The sequence below is a fragment of the Aphis gossypii genome, chromosome X (assembly GCF_020184175.1).
Source record: "Aphis gossypii isolate Hap1 chromosome X, ASM2018417v2, whole genome shotgun sequence".
NCBI classification, from domain to species: Eukaryota; Metazoa; Arthropoda; class Insecta; order Hemiptera; family Aphididae; genus Aphis; species Aphis gossypii.
In genome coordinates, this window is record NC_065533.1 from 25,117,776 (window position 1) to 25,139,509 (window position 21,734).

The 21,734-nt window shown below is 27.7% G+C and overlaps 2 protein-coding genes across 2 annotated transcripts; one reads left to right on the top strand and one right to left on the bottom strand.

Annotated features, from left to right (window-relative positions):
* The first annotated feature begins 1,631 nt into the window (after positions 1–1,631).
* On the top strand, positions 1,632–8,268 carry LOC114128609 (transketolase-like protein 2). The gene is made up of 11 exons (XM_027993159.2): positions 1,632–1,926; positions 4,030–4,175; positions 4,258–4,447; positions 5,473–5,707; positions 5,769–5,912; positions 6,060–6,305; positions 6,393–6,530; positions 6,600–6,726; positions 7,262–7,401; positions 7,513–7,744; positions 7,858–8,268. Exons 1-11 carry the CDS (start codon positions 1,820–1,822, stop codon positions 8,025–8,027), a joined length of 1,875 nt encoding a protein of 624 aa, XP_027848960.1. The 5' UTR covers positions 1,632–1,819; the 3' UTR covers positions 8,028–8,268.
* Positions 8,269–10,376: 2,108 nt separating this feature from the next.
* LOC114128610 (insulin-degrading enzyme-like) lies at positions 10,377–20,225 on the bottom strand. The gene is made up of 21 exons (XM_050205976.1): positions 20,027–20,225; positions 19,786–19,955; positions 18,068–18,190; positions 17,777–17,979; positions 17,511–17,702; positions 17,277–17,414; positions 17,093–17,196; positions 16,589–16,691; positions 16,394–16,492; positions 16,200–16,309; positions 15,471–15,615; positions 15,293–15,403; positions 15,109–15,229; positions 14,946–15,037; positions 14,703–14,814; positions 13,252–13,409; positions 12,024–12,158; positions 11,721–11,930; positions 11,499–11,627; positions 11,324–11,400; positions 10,377–10,550 (listed from the first exon to the last, which is right to left on the bottom strand). Exons 2-21 carry the CDS (start codon positions 19,823–19,825, stop codon positions 10,541–10,543), a joined length of 2,412 nt encoding a protein of 803 aa, XP_050061933.1. The 5' UTR covers positions 19,826–19,955; positions 20,027–20,225; the 3' UTR covers positions 10,377–10,540.
* Positions 20,226–21,734: the final 1,509 nt, after the last annotated feature.

The window sequence follows — 21,734 nt, forward strand, 5'->3', positions numbered from 1 at the left end:
TTATTATACAATACGTCAAACAATAAAAGTTTAAACTTGATAATAGTGTAAATTGACGTTAATGCATTACAATAGTACAATACTACATTTATACGTATTGGCACAATTTGAACTGCACCTATTATTAATTTTATACGCAAGTATTAAACGATACTCGATTTTTTCGTTTCTTTGCAAACACACACACACATACACACACACAAATAAATGGGTAAAAATAACGACAAATGACAATATCGATACTTCCTAGAGTGCATTGAACGTTCCATCCTAATTTGATTACCTATTTGATATTAATATATCTAAAATAATATGTAATCCGATAATAAAATATAAAAGTTATCAAATTAATAATATCTACAACTGATTACCAAGTCATTGGGAAATACAACGTGATCGATGAATGATGATTATTGGTATTTCAGTACTAAATACTAATTATACTATAATCCGTTTGGTCAGTAGGTACCTACAATCGCAGTGTCAAACTGCGACAAAACTATGAAAGTACGTATTTTTCGTGTTTGGAACCCGTGCATGCTAGGGATGAACATGAATGAGCTTACAGGAAAGAGTTTTCTCAAAATAACACTATTCTCGTTTTAATCTCGGCGATGGTCCTCATCGAATTGGAATTTAGATTATTCTTATTAATTATTTGTATAAAACCCACGAGACGACGTGTGCACCACAAGTTATTTGCAACACTGAGTAATTGGTTAGATATATATATTATATTTTAGATACATAGTCACAGGACCTTGGTATCTATATCGCCGAAACGGATCTATATTACATTATGATTGTCGAAATAAAATTAATTGAAATTCCAATTCGCAATTACTGTTGAACGACAGAAAAACAAAAATATCAATTACAATATTGTGTAGTCTCCCTTACACTTTACACACCACCCACGTCCCCAAGTCGTCTGGTCTCGTATATTCACGTCACCCACCGTCCGTCGTGTCGTCGTTTGATATTAAACTCGACGTCTCGACAGTCTATGCCTACAACAGGATATTATTATTTACCATTCCGACTAGGTACCTAGGTCGTTGGCTCCGCATTATTAACCACGATATTATTGTACAATTATATACCCAGCTACGGTTAGCAGTACACGAATAATAAATTATTATTAATTACGATCCTATTACAATATTATACGCGCACGCAGACGTCGTCGACGTTCGGTCGCCGTCGGGGCGCCTCCGACCCGGTTGTCCAACTGCCGGTGTTTACCACCTGTTGCTCGACCCACCGCCGCCGACAACGATACCCATCACGCACATAAGCAGTGTGCACCGCATGCACTTTGGAAGTTGATCCGACCGAACTAACGCGAAACGGCTGACAGATAACTCGTGTCTGTACGTTTAATTGTAATATATTATAATAATAATAAATATATTATATCGTGTGATACGTGTCTCGCACTCGTTGACCGCTGTTATCGAATACCTAAAATAAATTATTGTTATCGACGAATCGTGTTTAGCCCGAGCTGCGCCAGCTTTCCATCGCTCAAAAGTCGAGAACGGTTTTTAATTTGATTTTTTTTTTTTTTGCTTATCGTTCACGTCCTTCTCCGGACGCGTTTCCGCCGCCGCCGCCGCCGCTGCCGCCGTCATTGCACTCTCGGATAACCTTAGTAACTCCGCCCGCCGCCGTTCGATCGCACCGGTTTCATTTTCGTCACGTTCGCCGTACTAGCCGGTCGTACTAGTCGTCTACCGCCACCTTCGCCGCACGACCAAAACACGTGTTACGTGCCTAAATAAATTCCGTCGCCGAACAGAAAATCCTCAGCACTATAATGGCAAACTACCACAAAATGGAAGCGTCGTCCGTGCAGACGCTCAAGGATTTGGCCAACAAGTTGAGGATCGACTCGATCGTGGCGACCAATGCTTCGAAATCCGGGTAAGACGACGAAGGATGTTTTTTTTTTTTTGTATTTGGTATTTTTATTCCGTCGAACTCGTCGACAATAATACGACGATAATAATATTTTTATTTTTCAAATCACCAAAATGTTCGTTCAATTTTCTCGTTATTTTATTTTATACGTCCTATAGATATTACATAGGTATATACCTAATGTATTTTTCGAGTCGAGGACCGTGTTTTCCTTTCACTTCCCCGCCGGCCGTCGTAGCCTTCCGCCGCTGACGGGAGGTCGCGCGTGTTCTATAATATTATACAGCTGTAAGTTCCTAGGCCGAGCCGACGGTGAAAGTGAAACGTCGTGTTATAGCCTTCACTCTTCTGATCTCGACTACTTTTTTCATCGTTTTATTTCACGAGCTTGTTATTATTGAACTGACTATACAAACGAGATAAACGAAAAATAATTTTGTTTTCTTTGGCCAAGCGTTACTTGCTGTTTGAGGCCTAATATAATATAGTGTTCTCTCTCTCTTTCTATTGAGACATTGAATTAATATTTTTAAACTCACCAAAAACCACTCTACTTTCATTATTGTACCTCTGGGTACTCCTTAACAACAGAAAATTATGATTTTTTTTATTAATAATAACATCAAGTACCTTTATCTAGACACCCACTAATAAATTGAAATTTATTTTTAACGAAAATATTTTATTAAAATTTTCCAGCCATGTGAGATAAAATATTAAATGAAGACTCCGGGCTGTTAGACTTTAAAAGTTAATTAGTTTATATAAGAGGACCAGTTTATTTATTTGTATATACCTCTAAATAGCTTGTAGGTACCATTTACCTTTCTCGTTTATAGTATTATTTTTACTATAATTTTTCGTGTTATGTATTTGATAATATCTATTGTATTATTGTTGGTATCAAACAAAATATTGTCGTCTTATTCAACTACCTAAATATATTATTTTTAAGTCAGTGGCTTAATAATTATTTTTTATGCTAGATATACCACTATGATTTTTAACATAATATTGTGTAAACAATATATAAATTATCTACAACATTACTAAATTTAATCATCCCATCACATAAATCATTTTCTTTGATTTACCTAGTAATATTTTATTTATGATAGGTACATATATTTTTTTTAATACTCCAATTTAATTAAATTACATTAGTTTTGTCAGTTTTAAATATGTCTACCTATAATATAAGTGTTGTATGTTATAGACAAAAAATAGGGTTCTACAAAGAATGACTATAGGTACTCATGTTGTATTATATCTATTCGCCATGATCGATAACCGTGTTTTTGACTTCCCAAGTATTTAGTTTAATTAAATTAATTAGATAATTAGATATTATTTCGACTATCTATTTTTTTAAAGTTTTTTTCATTTTTATAATTAAAAATTATTATACCACATATTTCAAGATATTTCACCTGCAGTTTTTAATTTTGTGAAACATTCAGATTTGATAAAAACTCGTATTTTTTAAAAACTTTAATTACAAGTTTCATTGATAAAATTAACCTAAATAATCGGTTAAATAAACTCATTTAAACAAATATATCATAATATAATCTAACTTATTGGTAAACATACACACTTGCCAAGTACTAATAGGTATTTATTTCAAAACAATCATAAAATAATATATTAAATATAATATTAGAAAATGCATAAATAACTATTGGTTGTAGATAAGACACAAATAAATGTACTGTTTACAGAATACACCATACGCACTTGTACTTATTTAACTTCGAATAACTGGATAAATTAAATTACAAATTATACTTAAGTAAATGAATTACAACATAATATTTTATTATTTCTTGAGTTGTAGATATTTATAGAAATCACTTATTCACTTATTTTAAGCTTTTACATATTATCTAATGGAATAATAAATATTATTTATATATAGCTACAATATAAAGTTTAACTTAAGATAATTTGAAAAATAAAAATGCTAAGTACCTAGTATTTGAAAAACTAAATTTTGTTTCAATTTTCAAATTATTGAAGGTTAACCGTATTTAATTATTTAATTTGTTTACACCTGTATAATATTTTAATTTTATAAATAAAACATTGTTTTTTTTATTTTTACAGCCACCCTACATCATGTGCTTCAATGGCAGAAATCATGTCTGTATTATTTTTCCATACTATGCGTTACAAAGTGTCTACACCAAAAGATGCCGCTAACGACAGATTTATATTGTCTAAAGGACATGCTGCTCCTATTTTGTATGCAGGTAATAATAATCATCAAATAACTATAAATCCATTTAAAAATATGATTGATTTAATAATATAATATTTTTACATATTTTTTAGCTTGGGCTGAAGCTGGTTTGTTTCCAGTTTCTGATTTAACCAACTTAAGAAAAATTGATAGTGATTTGGAAGGACACCCGACACCGCGTTTAAATTTCATTGATGTTGGTACTGGTTCTCTTGGACAAGGTCTTTCAGTTGCCTGTGGAATGGCTTATGTTGGAAAATACTTTGACAAGTCATCATACAGGTAATATTTTTATTTTATTAAATAATAATTTTTAAACTTAGATCTTATAAAGAGTAAAAAATGTCAGTTAATGTTTTTTTTAATATATTCTAAGCAGGAGTTACCAAATGGTAACCTGCAAAGGCATTATATCTGACTTACAAATAAGACATATTTTTATAGTTTATCAAATGAAGCTATTATTAATTGTTATTGATTTTTTTATTTTACTTTTACAGTTAACATTCTATAGATAAATATTATGTGCATTACTTTTTACGGCCCCTAAAAAACTTCTAGAATCTCTAATTTGTGTCTACAAAAATATTAATTAGTGATCCTTTTCCTATAGATTCCCAAACTTTTAATAATACAGCCTGTATTGAAAAATGTTTACATTTTAATGATTCACTACATACTAACGACAGCTTTTTTCATTGGTGATTACTATCTTAGTTTGAAAGCTTTGCAGTGACATGCCATTGATAAATATACAATCATCGCAAATAATGATCAATGATAAAACTAAACTTGATCACCAATGTACATTATGGTTAAACAGCAAATATTTTATCCTTAACTATCTTTTCTTTATATAATTTTCAAAACTTAACGCAATTCATCCTAAATATAATTACGACCCACGATTTTAACAAAACCTTGTTTAGAGTAAAGAGTAAAGACATCAATTTACATTTATTAATATATTTTTGTTATTTCTATCCTTATCACATTTTACTATAACTGTGTATGAATGAGAATGTTCAATGTAGTATGTTCTGCCATCTGTGATCCATTGGTTACTATAAGAAAAATAAATTACTTTAATAGTAATTCAAAATAAAATTATAAATAATAATATTTATCTATACATGTTGTATTTACTGTCAAAAGTCTTCATTCTCTAAATTTATTACTATGGAAAATAATTCTTTCATTAGACTTAAAAGGATTACAATTAAAACTTATAATTTACAAACTAAACTTATATTTATATATTTACTTTTAGGCAAATTTTAAAAACTTTTATCTGTAATTTTCAACAGGACTTTTTGTCTGTTGGGTGATGGCGAAAGTGCAGAAGGTTCAGTTTGGGAAGCTTTGAACTTTGCATCATCTTACAACTTAGACAATTTAGTTGTTATATTCGATATCAATCGTCTGGGCCAATCAGGACCAACACCTCTACAGCATGACATGGAAGTCTATAGACAAAGACTGACAGCTTTTGGTCTTAATGCTATTGTCGTTGATGGACATGACATTGAAGAATTAACCAAAGTAATTAAATCATATTTATAAATGTAGGTTTTTCTATAAAAAAAAATTTTCTTTTCTTTAGGCTTTCCATGAAGCTTCAATAACAAAAGGAAAACCTACAGCTATTTTGGCAAAAACATACAAAGGCAAAGGTTTTGTCAACATTGAAGATGCTGAAAAATGGCACGGCACTCCATTGAATGACAAAACTGTTAAAGTTCTAGAAGTAAATATTTGTTACTTTTAACTGTACAATTTTTTGAAATAAAAGTATCTTTTAATCATAAACGAGATTTGAATTAACTATAATTTTATTTTTAACTGAACTATATTGCTTGGTACATTATTCTATAAGACTTTTCTCTGTCTAAAGGAAATCAATGGTCAAATCAGAAACAAGAAAATGCCAATTAATATACCAAAGCCTGTTCTTGATGTACCTGCTATAAATATTACCAATGTTCATTTATCATCTCCACCCAATTACACACTCGGAGAAAAGATTGCAACACGTGTTGCATATGGTACAGCTTTGGCCAAGATTGCTGAAAACAACAACAGAGTCGTGGCTTTAGATGCAGACACAAAAAACTCAACATATTCCGACAAAATCAAAGTGGTATGTTTTTGAAAATTTATAATTTGAATAATTTGATACATTATTCTGTTTTATAATTGTTTTATTTTATTTTTTACATTCGTACAGAAATACCCAGAAAGACATATTGAATGTTTTATTGCTGAACAAAACATGGTTGGTATTGCTATTGGAGCTGCATGCAGAGACCGAACAATTGCATTTGTTTCTACTTTTGCTACTTTCTTCACCAGAGCTTTTGATCAAGTATGTATTTACATGTTTACATCTAAAAATAATCAACAAACAAATACAATTTTATTTGATCAAATATAGATTCGTATGGGTGCCATTTCTCAGACCAATGTTAACTTTGTTGGTTCACATTGTGGAATTAGTATTGGTGAAGATGGACCTAGTCAAATGGGTCTTGAAGATATCGCCTTATTCAGAAGTATTCCAGGTAAAACAATTAATATTCTTGTATAATATATTATGAATAAAGTTAAATCCTCTGTTATAAGAATGTACAATTGAAATGTTAGATACCTTATATGATTGTTATGCTCGTAGCATGTTCAACTAATTTGGTTGAAAATATTTTTCACTGGTAAAGAATTTGTTTATGTAATATTGAGATGAATAAACAAATTACTAAATATTTTAAATTATAAAATGTACCATTATATTATGTTACTTTATCTTATTCTCTCACCTACCAAACAAATTGAAAATTTAACTTACACATCTCACCTAATACTACACACTATAATATAACTGTGTTTACTTTTATATTAATGTGGTTACTGATGATAATTTTATGTTCTATAATCCATGGCTAGTATGAAATTCATAAAAATAAATAGACTCTACTTGCATTAAATTGCAATTGCATTTTTAGCAGTACTATGTTATAAAATATAAAAGAATCTTTTTAAATCATCTAAAACATTTATCATAAAAAAAGCATTTTAAACAATGTAATTATTTTTTTTCAGGTTCTACCGTATTTTACCCAGCTGATGCTGTGAGCTGTGAACGTTCCATTGAATTAGCAGCAAATACTAAAGGCATTTGTTTCATCCGAACATCCAGACCAGCTACAGCTATTATTTATAAAAATGAAGAAGTTTTTGAAGTAATTTAATTTATTATTAAGTATCTTTATAATCTTATTAATGAATACTTAGTAGGTATGCTATATTTAATATTGATGAATTTATTTTAACTATAATATTATTAACTGTAGATTGGAAAAGCTAAAGTTGTCAAGAGCTCCCCTTCGGACAAAGTATTAGTAATTGGCGCTGGTGTAACACTGTATGAAGCATTAAACGCTGCTGAGGATTTGGAAAAATCTGGCATTAATGTCCGTGTTATTGATCCATTCACTATTAAGCCACTTGACGCTGCTACAATCATAAAGAATGCTAAAGAATGTGGTGGAAAAATTATTACTGTGGAGGATCATTACGCAGAAGGTATATAGTATATTATATACTATACTTATTAAATGTTTTGTTATTATTGATTATTTTAATAACTATTATTTATGAAATTGTATTATCATTATTATTTTGTATGTGATATCTAGGTGGTTTGGGTGAAGCAGTTTTGTCTGCTGTTGCTGAAGAAAGAGACATTGTTGTCAGGAAACTCGCTGTTACTGACATTCCTCGTTCTGGTCCAGCTAATGTGCTATTGGATCTATTCGGCATTAGTGCTAAAAATGTTGTTGCGGCAGTCAAGAAATTTGTTAACTGATTTAAAACTGTGCAAAATTAAATTTATAATTTTAGGATTCATTTCATTTTGGCCAATTGGGTACTTTTTGTTTTAAATTTTAGTAAGATTCTACATTTTTTTACGAGAAAAAATTTCTATTCATTGTTTGTATTTATACAAATGAACAAATAATTATATTTTTTGAGATGAATCATGACATATTTTATAAATAATTTGTTTAAAAAAAAAGAAAAAATTAAAAGTTGAATTATTTATAAAACTGTTGTTTTTTTTTGTTTATTTGTTTATCAGTATCAATGTATCTTTAAGATGTAATAAGTATTAACATTAATTATACATATTTTATGTATAATCAATGGTATTAATTATATGGTTTATGACAGAATGATTAAAATAAATAAAATTAATTTTTATTTAATGACATTAAATGTTTATTTGCCGTAAACATGGAACATTTAAATAGATTTGATATTTGAATGAATAGATAGATTTTACTACTTCTGTTGTAGATTTTATTTTTCAAATATTACTAATTGGTACATGACAAAAAAAACCAAAAAATTATCATTTATTTGGATATATAATATAATATGTTTATTTAAAATACCTACTGCTAAGCAAATTGATAATTATGCAGTAATCGTATAAATGGTTATCTCTGCTGAGAGGACAAACAAGCGTTACCTAACTTCCATTCAACCAATACTGGTTGCCGCCAACTGTATTTCTTAACTTAAAAAATGTATATAAATTGTTGAATCATCTGTTGTTTGTAACGCTAAATAGAATGATTATAAATGTGAATTTCATAACTTGTGCAATGTGCATAATGTTTACAGTGTAATCTGGATATACTGTTCAATTCGTACAATAATTACCAATTAATACAAAATATACAGTACTAGTAATGGACATATTAATATAGACCAGTAGTTCTAAACCTTTTTTGATTCATGTCACCTTTAACCACTAGAATCAAACACTGTCACCCTAACATTAAAATAATAAACAATCTTAGTTTTATATTTTAAAATTATTCTATTATTAAAAAATACAGTATACAGAAAAAAACATTCAAAAGGTTGATAATAATATGATTTTTTTTCGCAAAAATACATTTTTTTTTCTTGTTGATATTTCGTGTCACCCTGATTGAGAACTACTGAAATAGACCTTTTAGATTAACTAAATAAGTTTTTAAATATATGTGTAGTGGGAAACTGGGAAATATACTGAAGACTCATCTACTTTAATCCTTCAAGGTTTTATAAAAAGTATTAACGACATTGAAGGATTTAGATTTTTTTTGTCGATTTTCCAACGATGAAACTAACAAATTGAGTTTTTCAATAAAACTTGATAAAAATAGTAGAATTTTATACACTAAATAATGACGAATGAGTAATATTTTTAATTTGCAATGGTTTGTAGAGAAAATTATGAATGCAATAGGATTGCCTATATAAAACACCTTTAAAACTAAATGTTTCTAATTATTAAAATTTAATGAAAAAAATAATAATATGTTCACTATTTGAAGACCACCGTATGATAAAGGTACTTTTATTACTTCCTAAATGTTTGGATACAAGAATGAAACTTTTTTTTTTCGTAAATTGTCAATTGTTAATGTATAAGTATTAAAAAACATGTTGAATTTGCCTATATAAGCCCCTTCTATTCATATAGATAGTTTGACTAAATTAATTAACTAATAAATAATGATCACTGAGACTTGTGGAGTACTAAAAAATATTACCACAACTATCAAAAAGACATTTTTATTTAATATTGACTATTGAATAATGATAAACATTTGAATATATAATTATTATTACATTTATAAACTTCATAATTGATAATAAAAATATAATAATAAATTAATAACATTCGTAAACCTTTCAAAATAATTAAAAACAAAATAAAATATAATACATTACTAGTTTCATTAAATATAAATGTAAAACAAAACTAATTAATAATAATAAAAATAAAAATGAGATACACTTTGGTAAATTGTATTGATTTAAAAATATTTGAGCACAAAGTAACTAATCATATAGTTTAATAGAAATAAAAAATAACATAAATCCACCAGGTGTATCAAATAGTTTAATGGGATTTAAATAACTAGTAAGTTTAATTTAAATGTTGTTGTTCATAAAAATTACATAGTAATTAATGATTTAAAAAATGCAATTGTCAATGACTATATTTATTATAATAGATCCAATAAAATAAAAATCAAATTTGATACTAAGTAGAGTATAAAAATTTGATGAAATGTGTATATCATTATGTATACAATAAACATTTTTATATTAAGTCTATTAATGTATAAAACATATTTACATTAGACATGTAATATTATGTTTGCAATATTTACATTTATTTACATACTTAAATAAAACAACATTTTAGTAGTTTATATTATCATAAAGCTACTTTCAAGGTCTAAAAAAGATTAATGAATACAATTTCCATTATTCTAAACTATTAGGTGCAATATGTTTCTTTGCAATTGATAAATGTCATGGCCATCTGTAACAATAAAATTGGCTATTATTTCAGTAAAGTTATGTTATAAGTTATAATACAAATTATAAAACTTTAAACATTCTAAATACAGGTAATATTATAATTAAAACCCAATTTAAAGAACAATACATTATTTTAAATTATAAAAATCAAAAGAAGCATCCTTTCTCCTTCCCCGCATTAATTGACAATTGTCAACTACGCATTTAACATTAAGATACCTATAAAAGGCGGGCAATACAAATAATTTAATGAAAATAATTAACTCAAAATAAATTAAATAAGGCTTTAATAAAATTATTTTACTATTAACTTCTAACTTAATAATACAATCTTATGTATGATTTTGTTTATTTATCGTCAAGTAATCTGGAAAATTTATTAATGAATAAACTTTCAACCATTGCATTTTTATAAGCCCACAGAAAAAATTAATTCTAATTTAATGAGAGTTAAATTTCAAAAACTTGTTTATTTGTATCTAAAGAATTTTGTGAAAATTAATTCATATAACTATTTAAATATGTTATATTTTGAGAATTCAATGTTATCACAATCAATTTCAATTAAATTATAAAATATCAAAATAATATAAATATGTTTTGTTATTAAAAAATATCTCATGTGAAAGTAGAATTATATCCCTGCTAACCTCGTCATCAATCGGTAATCTACTTTGGATAACAGGGAATAATCTTTAAAATAAAGACAAATGGTTGCGACTATGCAATTTGTATGAGAACCATTCAAAAATTAAAACATTTTATTTTTTATACCTAGCTATTAATTTCCCTGGAGCCGGATATAACCGATGACTTTTCTTGAATTCGTTAATGTCGTCAATTTTCTGGATCTGAAAGAAGAAAAATAGAGATAGAATCCTCGTAAATCATTACGGTTTTATTGATGAGGAAATAAAAATGTATTATAAAATATTAAAACAACGCGTACTTTACTCGTTATAAATAAATTGATGTCCGACGATGACAAAGTGCTGCATTCGTCGGGTTTTGGATTCAATGTAGATCTGATGTAGACAGACAACATGCGCCTTTTGGGACCGGTCAAATTGATTTTTTGCTATAATAAAAATAAATGTCAATCTTTTATAGTCACGTATTGCAGCAGTTATAAAATATATACAAAATTAAATTATAACATTGAACGCCTCACTTGGTAAAATTCAATAATATCTTCTTTGGTAATCGATGTTAATATTTTTACTTCGAATTCAGCTGCTTTGAAAATGTAGCATTGATCTATGATATCCGACCTATAGACAACAGCCTGTTCAATCATCCCTTTTGGCTTCTCTAACAGTTTTGTGGCCAAAGACTCTTTGTGTTTGAGAAATTCTTCATCGGTAAGGTTATTCAATAATGACTGTACAGTATCGCAAAACCATTTAAATATTAGATACTTATCAGAAAATCAATAAAATTGTATGCGTAGGTACAAACGATCTAGTCAGATTACCTCAACGGAGCTTAAGTAATGCTCGATTCTTGTGTGAACGAATATTGGATTATAATCTGACTGCACGATGATACAGAAATATAATACTCCATTGGATTTTCTGGTTATGCTCGTTACCACATATCCAAGTTGTTCCTAGAAATTATCATTGAAAATATAATAGTTTTGTCATATTTAAAAAAATTAAATAATTTATGAGCAGTTGAAATTTTTCTCGTGATATTATTGTCAAAATTGTATTTGTTATTTGTAGTTTTTTTTATGTATAATTTTGTAATTTCATAACAACTATCAATGGTAGGTACTGAGGTCACCGCTAGTAAGACACTTAGAATTTCGCCCCCCCTAATACCTGTATCAAATTAAACATTGAAATTTTCATTTTTCATTGAAATTGCTTATATGAAACCCCTTAAAAACCGAATGTAGCATTAAAGGATCCTCTTAGGTTCTTAATGTAAATACTCATTGATTAAATACACCTATACTTATGTAATGATATGCTCACATATCATGATTTTACATTGCTTATTTATTCAATAAAATAAATAACGGTCAAGTTGTCGCACACAGATAACCATCAAAACCCAATAAACATCTTTTGATGAAGCCGCCTGCGACTGGCCGGCTTGACCAGGTCGTCTCCTCTCATCAGTGCATGAGCAGCTACCAAATCAACCACACCGTATCTTGCTATCGACTTTCATTTTAACGAAAATACATTTATGTTGTACTTATTTGGATTCGTGTACTAAAACTTTTTTTAACCTTATTTAAGTCATCTACAGTCTACACAATCAAATACAGCTGCGAATAAAGTAAAGTGCATGCGCATCACATTATTTATATTAATTTTTATAATTATATTAATTTTATTACCCCCGGTGTGCTTGGTCGTATTCCCGAATCTCGACCTCGAGAGTCTTCCGAAGATCAGGAGGAAGGTATTTAAGGTAAATTTAAATAATTTAATAATTATATCTGATAGGTAGGTGATTATATTCTCCAGCATTTATAAGTATGGGAAAGAGACCCACAGATTTTGGCATTCATTTAAGGCTTATGTCCCTTGTGTTTGATTCCATAACAAATGTATCAAACATAATTTAACAATTTATTATTATTCTCTTTATTATTTATTATTTTTGTTTTATTTTATTTTTACGTTATAACACTTATATTTGTTTCAATACATACATCGTATTATTATAAATCAAATAGCTTTTACCTGTGTACGCAAAATATTATAACACGACTCTTCGATAATTTGATTAAACAGGCTAACTACGACGTTATTCTTTATGTTCTGAACGCCGCATTGCAGATTAACTTGAACACCCGAGCAGCTGTGTAATTCAGTTATTCTTTCATACAACTTGTTCTCACCTAAAATATTATTATGAAAAATCAGAATAACTAGAATGATCAGGCAGACCTAATCTAAAACATCAGTTTTATATATAGTAAGGACTATGAAATATGCTCTTAATACAATGCATTTCTTTTATAAATTTACCAAAAATTCTGAAGAGGAATCGTTTATATCACTTTTATAAGAAAATACTTTATTTTTAAAAAATCAGAAAAATACTGTTATGCCAAATTAAAAGAATAAATATGAATCTGCATTTGTGACAAAATTTTAAATTTTCTTCTCGAAGTATTTTATTTTTAAAATTTAAAATCGAAAAAATTTTTTCGAAAATATAGGTATTATGAGTTTATAGAGCAAGGGCGGTTAAACAGTCGACCGCGGATAATTTCAAAGTCGATCATGTTAGAATTTATTTTTAGAGCTACACGCCCTATATGTTTCTTAATAGTTATATAGTTATTCAATAATAAATAAAAAATTTTATGGATGTCGATTCTCAAAGGTTAAGTATATTTTTAGTAGATCATGACTAAAAAAAGTATTGACACCCCTGTTATAGAGCAATCATATAGACGTGTCTACAAAAGTGATTAAAAATTTTTAGATAAGAAAAAATCAACGTCTATATTATTTATTGAAATGTTGACTCTCAAAAGTCGAAGTTTTATATTGTATATTTATCGGATTTTGTAACATATTTACTTAATTACCTACACGATTTAAACTAAAATAAAGGTCAAAAAGTTAACATTATGATAGATATTTAGAGTTTTGACACCCACATAATTTACTGGTAAGATATATAATACCTATTACATATTTTCTTGATGGCTATGATTCTGTTAGAAACCAAATTAGATAAATTTATTATAACATTAAACGATCTATACCAGCGGTTAGGTCAAACTGTGGTACGCGTACCACTAGTGGTACGTGGCAAGCTCATAGGTGGTACGCGAAGAAAATCTCCCTTTATAAAAAATATAAACGTATTAATTATTAATAATCAAAAAAAAGCAAAAATATGGTCAGGTGGTACGTAAAAATTTTCAAGCTGTGTAGGTGGTACGCGAATACAAAAAGGTTGAGAACCGCTATTCTATACAATAATAATAAAAAAAATTAGGTGTATCAATTTAAAGATTAAATACTAAAATAAACCATCATTATAAAATAAGTATACTAAAAACTAATTTGGTAAAGTAGGTATATTACTATATTACTTAATCAATAGTAATTCGCTGTAATACTAAAGAATAAATTTTAAAATTATAATTTGTTTAAATTTAAAAGCTGTTTCTTACCATCATCGATTTCGACTTCTCTTGATCTGATAAGTTCTCGTGACAATAATGGGCGAAATCCTTCACGGCTCAAAAATGGCTTTTCCAATAGATGAATAAGGATTACTGCCATCTAAAATAAATGAAAACAAATAAACTAGTAAACGAATTAAATAATCATTAAAGTGCAATAGAAGTTATGGATAATCTATTCCTAAATTATAGTACAAAATACAATAATAATATAATATATTATGTTCTTACTCGTCTGTTTAGGTTACCGTACATAAATGATTCTATGTACAAATGTGACCAAAAATTATTCATAAAGCCTCGAACACTATCCACGTCAATACCTAGGATAATTAGTTTTCATAAATTATTCAATATAATTCAAATTAATGAAATAATGTTGGTATGTATTCACCGCCAATAGATTTTAATAATTCACGAGGACTCCATGAAGTTTCTGATAGAATTATAGAACTATAACGCGTTGCACTACGATATGGGTTTTCCGTTTCGATACTTTTCAATTTTCGAATTTTCTATAAATCAACAATTTTTAATCAATTTATTTAAAGCGTGTGTTATTTCGTTAATTAGTTTACTTCTTCTTTAATAATTTCAAATCGTTGTGAATCAATCGTGAACGTCGACAGTCTTTCAATTATTCTTTTCAATAATTTATTTATCTTTTGATTGAAACCGTGAAGTACAAACTAAAAATTTATTGTTTAAAAATTATAATATTTATATATTTTTACTATACTACTCGTATAATATTACGTTGAATCCATGAATACTTGATTTCAATTGCAAATGAAGCTTAGCTCTACTTGCATTGTGTATGTGTTTGGAAAAATCTTCATTAAATAATTTCACAAAAATATCCATTATATTACAATTGAATGGATCAACAGCAACAATAGGACTGTATGAAAAATGTAATAATTAATCAATAAGCTAAAATAATTTAAAGAAAAATCTAGAGCAATAAACATCAAAATTTAAAAGTAAAATTAAAAATACCAATAGTTGAAATAGTAAATAAATATCCTGGATGTATACATATTTTAATATTTTATAGAAAATATTTAATTTTTTTTATTTGAAAGGTCTCAGTAAAATTGTTGTCAACGTTTCAAAATGTCTATCAATACTGTACGATGTAATTTTGCATATTATTGAATTGACTATGAAAAATAACGATATGATATTTTAAAAATATTTAAACATTTTAAAACTTTCTAACTATAATTTAATTAACTTAAAATTTTTTGTGATGAAAGTTATAAAGTGGTACAACTGGAACAGGTGTCTTAAATTTTAAGTAGTTGTAAAATTTTTTATTAATTTGTTGAATAAAAACTAAGAAGTATAGGTACCTATCAAGAGGTAAAAATTGTACGATTGACTACTATCGTGTTAAATTTTTCTTATAGTAGGTATTGATAAACTCTGTGTATATGTGTGTTGGATAGTTTAATTATTATTTAAAATATTAATGTGTTTTACCTGAAAAAGTCAACTGCTACATATGCTTTGGGTAATCTGAATTCTGTATCTATTTTTAACCAGCATCTTAAAATCGAGGAATTGTAAAATATTTTTGGGATTTCGGGTTCCTGTATTATGAAAAAAAAATATCATAAAAAAAAATTCTAGTTCATAATAAATTGCACAGATAATATGTATATAATATAGTTCACTTTGTGAATTTCAATTGGCACTAGTGTAAAATTTGAAGCAAGGTATTTGTTCTTTGATGGCATTATAATCCCCTCGCAAATATCATCTTCCAGCCAAAACTAAAAAAAAAGAAAATTAATATAAAATATAAATTTTAGTATCTTAAAGATATTTTACTTAAGATTTAACAATCATATAGGTACTACAAAATTTACATTAATTGTTTCCATTGGGATTTTAGATACTGCAAACAATGTCCCATAATATTTGTCTTCTGCATTAGTCTGGCCTTGAAATGTTTTGGAAATAACAGTGACTCTGAAATAGTATTACATCAATATAATTATTTAAATCAATTATAATAAAATTTTATTATTTTTTTGAAAATTAATCGAATTTTGAGCGGTCAAAAATCTTGATGGTTTTGAATTACCTAACTCATTTCTCTAGCATCTATATAATCTACATACCTATAGTGCCAATATCATTTTCATATTGGTTTTAACTTTTAAGTAAATATTTTCTTTTTATGTTTTTTTTCCTGTTATTAAATTAGTCTTAAAATTATAATTATAAGCAGATATAACGGTTGCTTGATTGTCTTTATCTAATATTACATAAAATAAATAATATTACATAAAATAAATAATTATAAATTGGCGGATACCATTCTACCTTATAGGTATTAATTACTTATAAATCATAATTCTCATTCGTACCTCATATTGTCTGGTCTAAAATAAGACAAAAGTTCTGTTATTAAATCTGGTTTCCATTCTTCTATTAAATGTTCAGCTATCAAGACATCTTTCAGATTATATCTCTAAACACAATGAATTATAAATTAAATAGGTAATATTACAACGACATTATAATAAATATTGAACAAAAACCATGACTCACTATCATCTGAGGTGTAAGCATAGTTACATAATTTAATGGTGGTTCATTATCTTTATATTGAAATTCTAATGAATTAATAAGTTTAGTTTCTTCGTGAAACCATTCTTGAGGGCCTCGAAGTTTCAACCCATTCACATACTATACCGCATAAATTATGGAAAATATGTAGATAGGTATATAAATAAATATCTAAATGTTATTCGATATAATTATATTTATTACAGATCATATTACCTGAAATATTACTTTGATTATGGCATCGACATAATCCAATCCTATCTCTGTCAAATCCATGATAATCTCATAGTATTCAATGCCTCTAGCTTCAAATATGCTACAAGCTAAAAATCCATTAACCCATCCTCTCATACATAAAATGGCTGAAATACTCGTATGACTGAATATCGCGTTCAAATACTCAGTAGGCTTATATTATCAGTAAAACATAAGTTATTGTAAAAAATCAAGTATGATTTTATAGTTAAAAAAAATTTATTTACCATGCTCTTGTAGTTTGGTTGCTGGTTGTTAATAAGAAAGTTAATACATAGCTCTCTGACATCTTTTACTGGAACTACAATAGTCTTAGTTGCAAGCTGTTCTTCTTTATAAATTGGATCAACCCATATTGGCATTTCTACATCTTTCCTTTCTATATGTATAAATAATGATATAACCATATCTTCTAAAGTGTTTAAATCCTCTGTAAAAATAGTTTTTAAAAAATAATAATACGAATTAAAAGTATAATGATAAAAAAAAAGGAATTTAATTTATAATAACTATTATACCTTTTCCGAGTACAGCTAGATACATTAAATGCGAGGAGTACCAACTTGAATGAAATTCTAGAAGCTTCTCGCAAACATATGATTTATTCTTATTTGGAATATCCCACAATGTTTGCTTTGTACCTATAAATACATATATATAAATATAGTTAGTAATTAAATAGATATACGTAATATACCTACAATATTTGATTCAAGCATTGTATTCAATAATTATACAATTATTGTATAATAAACTTGAAAAAAAAATCAATTATTGTTTGGTTTTTTGTAGATATATAAATTATTAATTTAAGTAATTTTTTATCAGGAATGAACGGATGAAACGTTGTTGGAGATAAATAAAACTTATAAAATTACAAAATAATAAAATATATTCATAAAAATACCTAAACTTTTATTTATTACATAAATTTATATATGTTTTCAATTAGAATTGTTATTTTAAATAAAACTAACAATAAAAAGCAAGATATGAGAAAAAACAAATAGCTATAAAAAAAATATAACTACTTATACTAACTATTTATGAAAAAATGTTTAATTTTGTTTGTACCTTCATAATAATAACGTACAGATATAAAGTTGAAAATAAGAAACAGTTAAACATGTACATAATATTCATTTATTATTATCATCAGTTTATTTTAGAAGTTTCTTTTTTACTTATAGTTAAATTCACATTAAAAAAAATATATATTTGTTAATAATTGCTAAAATAAATATTTGTACCTACTATTTTTAAACTAAATGTTTCATAAGCGGTATTATTATAAAAAGACAGAACGGGTGAAGCAATTGCGTCGGTTCTAAAATAACTAAATGATCAAATCGATCACTGTTGTGGCGCTGTGTAGAAATTATAAACCATTGAATTTACTTTGGAAAAAAAATTAATTCAGCTTGTATTAATAAAAAAAATGTACGAGAAATAAATCCAAACTCACATAAATATAACCACACGTGAAATAAAGACCTCTAGATACCTAGTAGGTATATAAAATAGTAATACAAAAGATACAACAGTCAAAACCATATATGATAAAAATTTAAATTGTAAAAAAGTCGAATGTACAAACAACATTTTACGGAATTTTTTCAACTGTAATATGCTTATTAGAAATTCAAAATTTGCAGTTTTAAAAAAAATTATACAATCAAGAATATACAATTAGTTTTCTTCTTTTAATTAATTTTAGTAGGGAGTCCTGCATTCGTCCTGTCGTCCTAGCCGCGAGCCGCCACTGTATAAAACAATTTTTTTTACATGACACCTTATTAAATCATCACTTTCAATTCCCATACAGGAAAATATTATCTTTAAAGTTTCTTTAAAAATATAAAAATTATAATACAATTTCTGTAGGTCTTTTTTTAATAGTTAAAAGCTAAAATTATTTGACTATTTTTTTTTTATATTAAGTGACGATTATATATTTTATAATGTAAATTTAGTAAGTATATATATTATTTTATATTCATATTACTCATATATTATATTATTATTGGTACATATGGTTTTAGTATATTGTTAAGAAAGCAATTTAAGATCAGACATATTTTATAGACTTATTTAATAAAATCAAAAACTGGTGTACGCGTCGGTAACACAATTAGGTAGCCATGTCTACTGTTACAGTAGTACTGTATAGTCGTGTGTTAATAAATAAATATTAACTACTATTATACTGGTGATTATGTTACTAGGATTAAAGTACCTGTTTTGAACATGTTGAAGGGATGATTTGGGTCAGCCATACTTCTTTTTAATTGACCCAAACGCCAACTGTCGATTACTTTATTTTTATCATGTTCGGAGTTAACAGCGTTAATTTCTCTTTCAACCACACTCGGAGTAAACAATGGTTCGGAGAAACATCTGGAAAATCTAAACACAAATTGAATGTATAGTTATTGTATTTCAATATAATAGTGCCAAACGAAAATCTATTTATCAACCTGTCCAATAGTGGTCAAAGTGAATCTGTATTAGAGGAACAATGATAGTTTGTATGGTCCATTGCTGTGTACGCAGAATAATTTCCACCATTTTGTGTTATGAATTGCGAAAATTCATTTTCTTCTGGATATTTTTTTGTGCCCATGAAGAGCATATGCTCGCATAAATGTGCTAAGCCTGGAATATTTTTTGGATTGCTTAGACTACCTATATTAACACAAGAAAAATAATAATTTTGACATAATTTTACACAAATAATAAAACAACAATAATATAAATCACAACACTGTTTAAAAAATATACACATAATAACATTATACGTGTCGTGACTCATTTATAAACTATAATATTATACCACTATTTTTAATTATATTATATTTTAAAATAACTTGCCAACTGCGACAGATAATGATGCAGCCGAAATGTCGGTGTTAGGGTCGTTGATCAACAGGACTGTGAGGTCGTTACTCAACTTTAAGCCACGGTAGTTTCGAGAATCGCATAACGACTTTCTTATGTCATCGTAACGTTGTTTGATCGGTTCCGACATGATGGTAAAGATTTTACGGAGCTGAATTAAAAACTATAAACACAAATGTATTATAATAAACAGTATAGATACACATATTTTTACACTTTACGCTCAGTCGTCGAAGGAACAGATACAGTATCCCAGCTACTAAACAGTTGCGAATGCTGATTCCGAAGTACGGGCATGCTCATTTACCATAATGTATTTGAGTTTTATTTTAAACGAAATTAATTAATAATACACACTTTTGTATCTATTTGTAAAGAAATAAAAATTAATAAAACTGTCATTCACACACTTGTACAGGTAAATTATATGAATCGTTGAAGAAGCGTGTGTTCACAATGAGCGTGCCCTGCAGAGTGGTTAGTACAGTGGCTGCCAGTGAGGCGGGTTTCAGAACAACTGGTATTTCACAGTGATAACAAGCATTGTATACTTGTGTGTATAGATAAAATATATATACATATATAAGGTTACGTGTATACAGTCGGAATCGGGCAATGTGAAATACGTTTTTGACGCCACTTCGAGTAAATCATTTAACCTTTACATTCCATTCCATTCGCTATGTTAGAGAAATAAACCACTTACGCAACGACCAACACACGTGCAAAAAGTATTCGAGCAGCTGCTGTCCACCCCCTAACGCAAAACTGGAAACCATAACATACATGTTTGTAATATAGGTAGGCGTATCGTTATATCAAAATATACAGTGTTCGATAAGTTTAAGAATGATTATCAGAATAATAATTTGATATTATTAAATATTTTACATAATAAATGTACAGTAGCGTTATCTGTTATTGAGACATATATTAATATGTGAGTGCAGTAATTAACTAATTAGATAAGTGTTTTTAAAACAATTTGGTCATAACTCTTAATACGCAAAAAAAAAAGAAGGTAAGAGGGTACCGCTCTGCTGTACATTAGGTGCCGTGTGGATCACTATTATATATTATAGGAGTGTTAAATTTGAATCCAATGATAGGTATCATTGTACACGAAAAACGATTCTGAACAAAGATGATTTGTTAGCCTAGGTTATAATTTTCAGTGGTTGGTGAATAAGGTGGTTTATGATTTAATGGCCTGAATACACCAAAATTGAAGTTCTTTTATAATTATTGTAAGCTTAACTTATGAAAAATCTTGTATTAAATATTAGC